At 50.1% G+C, this 9,590-nt stretch overlaps 1 protein-coding gene across 1 annotated transcript in view; it reads left to right on the plus strand.

Moving 5' to 3' along the window:
* Positions 1-652: 652 nt before the first annotated feature.
* ANKRD33B (ankyrin repeat domain 33B) overlaps positions 653-9,590 on the plus strand; it is a 94,019-nt gene continuing 85,081 nt past the window's right edge. The window contains exon 1 of the mRNA XM_008581217.1: positions 653-724. Coding sequence (XP_008579439.1) covers positions 653-724 — 72 coding nt within the window. The remainder of the gene's footprint in view (positions 725-9,590) is intronic.

Genomic DNA, 9,590 nt, shown 5'->3' on the forward strand with positions numbered 1-9,590 from the left:
AGCAGCCCTGAGAGCCTCCCCGTGTGCAGACCATACCCACTTTTTTAGTATCATTCTTTCTTAGCTGGCACGACTTTTGCTGGGTGCTACTCAACAGCTTGGGTGCTGGGGTGTCGGCATGACCCTAGGGAAGGGCTGAGCTGGCTGCAGGAGGCAGGAAGCCAAGTGCAGGGCAGGTAGACAGAGTTTGATAAGCGAGAAATTTAGGGGTGACCTCTTAGAATTCACCTGGGACAGGAAAAGAAAAGAGAGCAAGAACCAGAGAGTGGCACTGGGTGATAAAAGGGCTTGAGAGATTGCAGGATTTGGCAAGGGCTAGGGCAAGGTCAGATGAGGTCCAGATCCACTGAGAGACAGGACAGAGGCAGGTGGAAAACCCATGTTCCCTGAAACGTCTGCTGCTAGGATAAAGCAAAGGCAATGTTGTCCAAATGCGCGGAAAAATACTGGCTTTGCAGAATTCTACCTTTTCAATTTTGTGTCTTTTAGACCAAAATTTTTACCTTACCCTTCAGTGTCTGCCACTGTTTAGTGGCAAATGTGATGATTTTACGTTGTACAGATATGGTCATAGTGTCTGCTGGTGAGACTGATCCCAGCTCACATGCTGGGGCTAAGTGTAGACACGGACAGTGGCCACGGACGTGGCGTGATGTCCGGAACGTCAGAGAACCGCGTCAGGGTGGAGTGGGCAGGCCTGGGTGAGAAACTGGGGGGTGGCAAGGTGCGAGAGGAGGACGTAGCAGAAAGGCAGCTGCCAAGGTTTGGGAGACGAAGCTAGGAAGGAGAGTGATGGGGACAGGGACAGAGCACCCGGAGCAAGGATCCCAGAGCATGGGCAGGGGAAGAAAGCAACAAGTTCAGTTAGAGAAATTACTGGGGTTTAGGGAAAGGTTTTTATTAAAAAAAGACTGACAGGGTTCAAAGGGTGGATTGTCTGAGCCAAATGGACAGGGGAGAGTTGGTTCTGTTCCTTGGCTAATGGGGGAAGGGCAATTTGGGTTCAAGCGTCGTGGACTCAGAGAGAGTTTAGACTGAGATGGTGAGCAGGGAAAACCCGCGAGGAGTGGAGAGAAAGAGTCACAATGTCAGGTCAAAACTGGCTGCGAAGCCCAGTCCTGCAGCGTGTGGCTGTGTGTGACATATTCCTGCCAGTTCGGCGCTGAAGCTCTTCTGAGACAGGTAGGGGGCAGGGAGGGACATCTGCCCCTAAACAGTGGCAGACACTGAAAGGTAAGTAAACATTTTGGTCTAAAAGACACAAAATAGAAAAGGTAGAATTCTATGGGCTGTACGCAACAACAACACTGGGAATGACAACAGGTAACCAGTCCCGCACCCCGGCAGCAGCGCCCTGATGCACACACATCGCTCTAACGAAGCCTGAAACGAGTCAAAGTATTGACTTTGATAAGTTCTTGCAGTTTTACTGCTAACCAATTCCATCAGCCGGCAAACGTCCGCCACGTTCATCCGCCAGGTCTTGCTCTTTGGGTTGTAAAGACTCTGGTCTGGCTTGCTCTCCTCAGCAATACATCCTTTCTGCTCCACTGTCTACATTTGAGAGCTTTATTGTGGCCCTGTTCTTTTGTAACATCCCACCTCTTCGTCATATCTTCCACCCCTTCCAAGGTGAGTGACCTGTCCCCAGCAGGTGGTAACCCTCATGACTACCCGCTGCACATCTCACGGGCAGGCTGCATGCATGTGGCTGTGTCCTCACGGGTCATTCCATGCAGGACCACGCTGGGATGCTTTTCTCTACCCCCAGTGCCTGGAGTGGATGTCTAGAAAAAATATGTAAGTGATAAGCCAATACTTAATGAATAAATACTGTGGAGGAGAATGTTTGTGAGGAATGAAAGGGGGAGTGGTCTATGCCAATAAAGAGAACAGAAGCCAGGTCTTAAAGAGGAGCCGAGGGCTGGCCTGTGGCTCACCTGGGTGAGCGTGGTGCAGACACCACCAAGTCAAGGGTTAAGATCCCCTTACCGTTCATCTTTTTTTTTTTTTTTTTTTTTTNAGGAATGAAAGGGGGAGCGGTCTATGCCAATAAAGAGAACAGAAGCCAGGTCTTAAAGAGGAGCCGAGGGCTGGCCTGTGGCTCACCTGGGTGAGCGTGGTGCAGACACCACCAAGTCAAGGGTTAAGATCCCCTTACCGTTCATCTTTTTTTTTTTTTTTTTTTTTTAAAAAAGGGAGACTGTGGTGCTGATCAAAGAGCAGCTGACCTTAGGGGCCTGGGAGCCAGCGGCCGATGCAGGGAATGCTCCATGGGGGAAATCTGGGATGAGATGTGCATAGCGAGAAGCTGGGTGTGCCTCTGCTGCACTCAGGATGCAACTGGCTGAATAACTAGGGGAGAGAAGAATAGAACTGGGGGATTTTTATTATTACAAACTTGGGATATTCTTGGTTCTAAAAATAAAATACCAAATTGTCATACTGGAGTGCAAAAAATGTGCTAATCAAGAGTAGTAACAGTTGGCTCAATGTAGTCCATGTCTTAGGGCAGCGATATAATTTCCACATGCTTCGTGCCAGGGTTGAGCTGGTCTTGGGAACTGAGCAGCTAATCCCTTCTAGGTTGGCAGGGTGGGTGGGTTGCTTTAGAGGTAAGGCTGTGGGAAAGCTGGGATTGCTCAGCCATCTCTGCTTCACTCACCCATCAGAAATGTTTCCTGAGTACTTCCTCAGGGCCATGTGCTGTTTTAGGACACAACAGGAAATGCTCACTGTCCTGGAACCTTCACAATTCCCAGTCTCTGCCCTACTGCAGTCCCTTGAGAGCCAACTCCAGCCTCCTCCTTCTCCCTGTAGCCTCAGGACTAGCAGGAGCATGGAATGTGGGGATCCCCACTTTCCAGCTCCACACTACAGAGTGGGGTGCCTACAATATGGGCAGCCAGGGAGAGTCCAGGAGACTGTGTCTGTTTCCTGTAGATTGTCACTGTGTGGGCAGTGAATGGGGCTTGTGTCAATGTCAACTATGGCTCAGGGCTGGACATGTCCACTGAATTTAATAGAAAAGAGGCAGGACCATCGGGGGTGGGTGGTGGGGCAGACGCAGGTGGCTGAGATACACAGAGCAATAGGATGAAATGAAAAGGGAAGACATTGCCTTCTTACTCCATAGATCATAGTGTGTTTGTGGGTTTTACCCCCAAAGAGCATGGACTAGTTTTGTGCTGTTTGAATATATATATTTTGCAAGGTGCAAAAGTGAGCTCGGGAGGCAGATCTGTCCTGCACAAGGTTCCTGTGAAGGAAGGGCGGTGGGGGAGGAGGCAGGGGGGAATAGTGTCTGTTTTAAGGTGAGATCTGGTGCGAGTCCAGGAAGACAGGTGCCACACAGTGACAAGGGGATCCCGGGGAGGGGTGGAGGTGGGGTGTCTGGAGTCCTGAGGGAGGACGGCTGTGGGGGAGGAGGCAGGGGGGAATAGTGTCTGTTTTAAGGTGAGATCTGGTGCGAGTCCAGGAGGACAGGTGCCACACAGTGACAAGGGGATCCTGGGGAGGGGTGGAGGTGGGGTGTCTGGAGTCCTGAGGGAGGACGGCTCAGGGTTTGGTCACAGAGGAGAGGGATTGGAGACCAAGCAGGGACAAAGGTCTAGGATGCAGATGAACCTCAGTTTTAGGGCTGGGAGGGGGTCCAGGGTGCTCGGGCAGGAGATTGGTTCCATTTTCTCTGTGGATCAGGACATGAAGTCTTTGGAGGAGGGTGGTGGGCTGGGCTGGAGGGGAGTGGGGCAGATTTGAGAGGCCTGCTGTGGGGACTGGAAGGGTGGATGAGGCTCCCATTGGTGGCGCCAGGGTTGGGAATTAAAAATGGGAGAGGCTGGCAGCTCCTGGGGCTGGTGGGAGAGGGACTATGAGACTTCTCCCCCATGGGGATGGACGTGGACACAGGAGGCCGGTTGGATGGTGACCCCACCGTCATCATGGCTCACTCCCCCACTTTCTTTGGGTCTTGATTCAAAGCCTCTTTCTCAGTGGGACCTTATTTGGCACTGTCATCTAAAACTCTAACCCCTGAGCCCTTCCCATGCTCTTTCCCTGCTGTATTTTTACCTTGCACCTGACACTATTTAACATACTATACATCTCCCTCAACAGAATGGAAGCACTCCAAGGACAGATGTTGGGGTTGAATCGTGTCCCCCACCCGCCCACCAAATTCATATGTTAGAGTCCTAACCCCAGAACCAAGCCAAGGAGCACTGCAGGTTGCCAGCAAACACCCAGAAGCTGGGGGAAAGGCATGGGACAGGCTCTTCCTCACAGCCTCAGAAGGATCCAACTCTGGCCATGGCCTGATCTTGACTTTTGGCCTCCAGAACTGTGAGACAATACATTTCTGTTGTTTAAGCAGTCTGTGGTGCTTTGTACGGCAGCCCAAGCAAGGGAATATAACAGGGGATTTAAAAATTTTATTGCGTTTCTTCTAGATTCCAAATAAATGTAGACTGAGAAGTGACAAAGGCCAGAGATGCAGACTGTGGATCCTCCCCACATGCATGACATGTTCTGCCCAAATGCCCCTTGCCTTTAGCTTTGTCCCTATTGGCACATTTTGACCTGAAACTGACCCAAGAGAGACAAGTGTAAGCCAAACTGTAGGATTTACGATGGTAATTTTAACATTCTGATGTAGTCTTTGCTTTGATTACTGAATTTATGCTCAGTTAGGCAGAGTGGCAGGGCGGCAACTTGGAAGCACATGTGCGTCCCAGCTTGGAGCCAGGCACGGTGCCCCCAGCATCGGGGAGCTCTGAGTCTCCTTGCTCTGTGCCCCACAGTCTGAGCATGGTGCTTGACACGATAAGACATTAATCCGGCTTTACAGGGAACTGCTGATTGTCGGAAGCTGGTAGAGAACCCGGGCACCCTCCAAAGCCCTATGTCTTTCTACCTACAAAAGTGGTTTTAAAAACACTTCCAAAGATCCAAACACTTAGAAGTGTAAGTGGCTAAAGAAAGATGAGGTTGCTGGAGACCAGCTGCTTTGTGCTTGGCCCTGTGTAAGTTCAGATTGTCCCGAGATACATTGAGTGAGGCCTGGTCTAGCAGCACTGTCTTTTGTTTAACAGGGATTTGTGGAGCATTAGCTAAGATGGTGAAGTACCTACTTAGATGCTGGGGATTAAAAAAAAAATCAATGAGACCTGGTCCCTGCATTTGTGAACTCTCAAGGTACAAGAGAAGATTGTTTTGCAAAACATTATTGGAAAAGAGGGCAATAAGAGCTATTATAGGGGCATGTACAGAGGGGCAGCTTTGGGGAAAAGGGTGGGGTTTCTCTTGTATTTGTTAATTATAGGGGCATGTACAGAGGGGCAGCTTTGGGGAAAAGGGTGGGGTTTCTCTTGTATTTGGGGGAGAGACCCAGGTGGGGCATGGAGAAGCCTCTGCTGAGTAGGTCTTTTAATGGCCTCTCACATCACACAGGACTCCCTCAATTGGCCTGAAAAATCTAACCACCTTTATTCACATAAGGACCCAAGGTCTTTTGTCCTTGGGGTAAGAATGCTGGTGTCTCTAGTTATCCCCCACTGCTGCTAATTCCCACGAAGAGCAGGGAAGAGACAGAGGAACTGGCAGTGACATGCACACATGCAGTTAGTTCCTCCAAATATTTAACCACGACGCCGGCACAATTCCCTAAAAGAAAATGAATTTCTTAAGCGGTTACACGACTTCAGATTATAACAGGAGGGATCTCATTGCGGCCTGTTGAATTGAGTTAGGACCAAGCGGTACCTAATCTCTTTAATAGGGAGGTGCAGAAATACACAGAGACCTTTCCTTGTATTTCTAAGCAGGTCAGAAGGTTCATATGACCTAGTGATTCTGCAGGTTGACTTCAGGACACTCTAGCTTGCTTTCACTTAGTGGAATCAACTCCGGGAAATCTGCAAAAACTCCCAAACAAATCGTTCCAGTCTACTAGAACTATTTTTAAAAACGAGTGACTAAGAGATGTCCCCTACTCACTTCTGCCTCTCTCCTAGGCAATGGGAGAGCTGGAGGAGCCTGCCGCGAACCTCAGAAGGTAACGAGCCTCTGCAAGCTCCATCCTTTGAGATGACTTCTGAGAGGAGGGTGAGATGGCAAAAATGGAGTGTCTGCCACACGCCCAGGAAGCCAAGCCCAGGGGAACCTCCTCACCCCGGGCTGGCCCCAAGTCCTCATTTTCTCTCTGATGCCCAATTGCAAGGACTGGCTTCTTTTCCTCTCTTTTCACTCTGACCACCAGGCAGTCCACTTCCTTAAGAAAGCAGGGCCACACTCCCTGGGGTGCTTTCCCCTCTGCCACCAAAGACAAACGGGACTTTTTCATTGTAATGAGCTTCTTTATCACTCACCATGGGACCACCACGGGACCACCACGGGACAATGCGGTTTACCAAAATTAATACATATGCTCAATTTTTTGTTCTTGATTTGCAAGCAATTTCTGTATATTTTGGCTGTGAACCAACCACTCTTAACAGGCAGCACAATTAATGTTTTTCCTACAATTAGTGTTTTTTCTCCATTTGGCTTTTTTTGTGTGTGGCTGAATTAAGTTTCTTTTTGTTGTTAGTAAAGGAAACCAACTCTGGAAAGCTTAATTAATGACAAAAACAACAAGAGCAAAGGGACTTATTAGATGTACATTACCTCATGAGATCTGCTTTGGATTAGTTTTGTCATGTTCCCTCCAAGAATTTCCAGTGGAATTCGGTCACATCATTTCTAAAAAGTATGAGACAAGCAGTGTCTTTACAGCCCTGGGTCTTCCCATTTAAGATCAAGGTATGACTCTTCCACTCTTTCCCTGAGAACAGGTTTTACACATTTCTTAAGTTTCCACCTCGATATTCCAGACTTTAGGTTACCATTTTAAACACAAGAATGGACAAAATATTGGAGTTTAAGAAGCTCACGACCCTTGAGGTGGGATGTTCTTCTAAGGAAATACCTGGACAAGGATTCACTTGTGTATAGTAGGGATAATCTTGGAAATACCCTAAACATCAAGAGTAGGAGATTTGTCAAATAAATTATGCTTTAGCCACAGAAATAGACACTCAAAAATCTAGAACTATGATCATTGCAGGTTAGCAGTGGGGGAGCCGTAATCGGAAGCCAGTGCGTCCGATACCACAATCTGCTCTTTATCCCAACTCACGCTGCCTTCCATATGAAAAAATGAAAAGCATTTCTCATACACTCCACGTGGCAAATAAGACAACAGATTTGGAGAAGCACCTTCTGCAGAGCAATTTATATCATCTGGGCAAGCGTTAACTTTCATTAACATTTACCGTGTACTGAATTCCAGACAACGTGCAAAGGTTTAAAACCACTCTCTCATTCAGTCCTCCATGTAGCTCTGGGAGATGGTAGCTGGGCATTTTATGAACCTTGCGGTGGGCTTGGGTTTGCCCCACCAGTGGGCCCCCTCCCTTGCCTTCCAAGCCTAGGTGGGGAGGGCACTACCACTACATTCAGTTTCCTACATCTTTAACAATAAATGCACTGCCTGTAATTTTGAAAGGCCTGTGGCAGAAACAGAACTGAGCTTATGCTGAATTTTTTTAATGCCTCAAAGACATACCATTCAGCTAAATGAACAACCTGTATATTTGTTACATATCTTTTAAAATCATAAATTAAGAATTCATTGAAACTGAACAGTCTTGGATAAAACACAATTTCTCAAAATGTTATTGATTTAAGTTATCCTAAGTGAGCTGGCAGTTAATAAGCTATGCTCTCCTTCCTAAGTCAATTTTGTACACATAATGTATCAATGTTTGCTTTACTAAAAATATCTATGCCTGATTTAAAAAAAAAAATTTAACTCATCTTCCAGAAATATTGAGGGTCTATTGTCTTTGTGGTAACAAGGGTATATATTTAAAAGACAGGGAAATGGTCAACTTGCATCTGGAGTCTGATGCAAGCCTAGTTGTTCTTGCAGCAGGATCTGTTCTATTATAATTTATCTTTAAAGGGAGAATCGTTCTAGTGCTATTTGGACCCAAATTTCTAAGAAAGGAAAGGAGGAAGTGGTAAACTCTGAAGATACAGCCTTAATTCCCTTGGTTAGGGACCTGGGCTGCAGGACACCAGAAAAAAGCGCAGGGTGCTCCCCGCGGGGAGGACCCGGACCCTGTCCACCCCGGGCCTGTCACAGGCCCCCTGACTGGGAGGACAGTGGGATTAGCAAACCCAACCCCGCCCTTGGGGGACACTTCAACTTGTAAATTCCTTGACTTCATCTCACAGAACTTTGGAAACCCTAAAATGTCAACCTTGAAGGGGGAAATTCCCAGTGGGAATTTTTGTAACTGTGGCCAGTTACAGAAAAAGGTAAAAAATAAACCATGATCAGGGGTATTTTTGGTTTCTAAAAGAAAGCCCCGAGTCAGAAGAAAGTCAGTGAACCCGAGTTCACTGCTAGCTCAGGACGCGCTCAGGTGTGGTCGCGTTGTCGCCAGAAATTGCGGCTCCCGGGTCCCGCGGACGCCAGCTTTTGAGCCGGCCCAGAGGCCGTTCTGCTGGAAGACCGACTGGTGACCACGACAGCGGGGCCAGCGCAGTGTAACACTGGGGCTCAAGAAGCCTCGAAGTTCACATCTCACCCTGGGCCTACACCGCCCACCCTGCGTATTTTTGACCCAGTTCCTCCCTGTGTCCCCCAGCTTGCCCAGCCGTGCTGGGGTCCTCAGGCTTTGTCCCTAGTGGCTAGTTTTGGTCACCTTTGGGACAAGAGGGGTTCCCAAGGACCGGAACCCGGTGGGCACGTGTCAAGGTTGGCGGAAACAAAGTAAGGAAAGGAGGCAAAGGAGACAGAGAGGAGATGGCCTCCGCATCGGGCCCCCGTGACCTGCGAAGCTTCTTGTCGAAGACTCAGCATCGCGCACCGAGGCTCGGGGCGAGCCCGCAGCGCCGCGCCACCACGCAGGCCTTTCCACCAGGGTTTGGTCCACGACGCATCCTCCATCCCAAAGTCAGGGGCTCCTGGTGGCAAATCCGCCCCCACCCCGCCCAACCCCCTGCACCGGCACAGAAGGGGAGAGCCAGGGCAGGGCCAAGGGGTCGTTGAGACTGGACCATGACCACCGCCGGCAGCCCGCGCTCTGCTTTCTTTGGCAGCCATCCATGGGGTCAGTGCCTCGTCGCGGCCTTCCCGGGTTAATCCGCCAAGACTCCCCAGATCCCGGCATGTGACATTGGCCAGGGGCGGGGGAGGGGCGCCCGTCACCGCTCTGGCCCGCGCCCTTCCTTCGCACCCAGATGTTCCTCCCTTAGTTTCCTGAACACTCCCCCCAGCCCAGGGTCGGAGCACCCTGCAAGCCACAGCTGGTCGTGGCTGCGCGTGAGCTGGGGACTCTGAGGATCTCCCCTGCCCTCTGGCTGCCACCCCCATCGCACCCACTAGCCCCAGCGCCTGGGGCACGGTCCGCCGCGCCGCGGGTCCCTCGGGTGCAGGGCCCCTCCGTCCGCCGCACCTGCGCCCCGGGGCTTCCCGGTCTGAAACCGGCCGCGGCCCGGGTGGCTCGCGGGCAGGTGGGCTCGGTGCCTCGGACGCGGCGGGG

This window comes from Galeopterus variegatus, unplaced genomic scaffold, assembly GCF_000696425.1.
Source record: "Galeopterus variegatus unplaced genomic scaffold, G_variegatus-3.0.2 Scaffold2300, whole genome shotgun sequence".
In the NCBI taxonomy this organism is placed as follows: domain Eukaryota; kingdom Metazoa; phylum Chordata; class Mammalia; order Dermoptera; family Cynocephalidae; genus Galeopterus; species Galeopterus variegatus.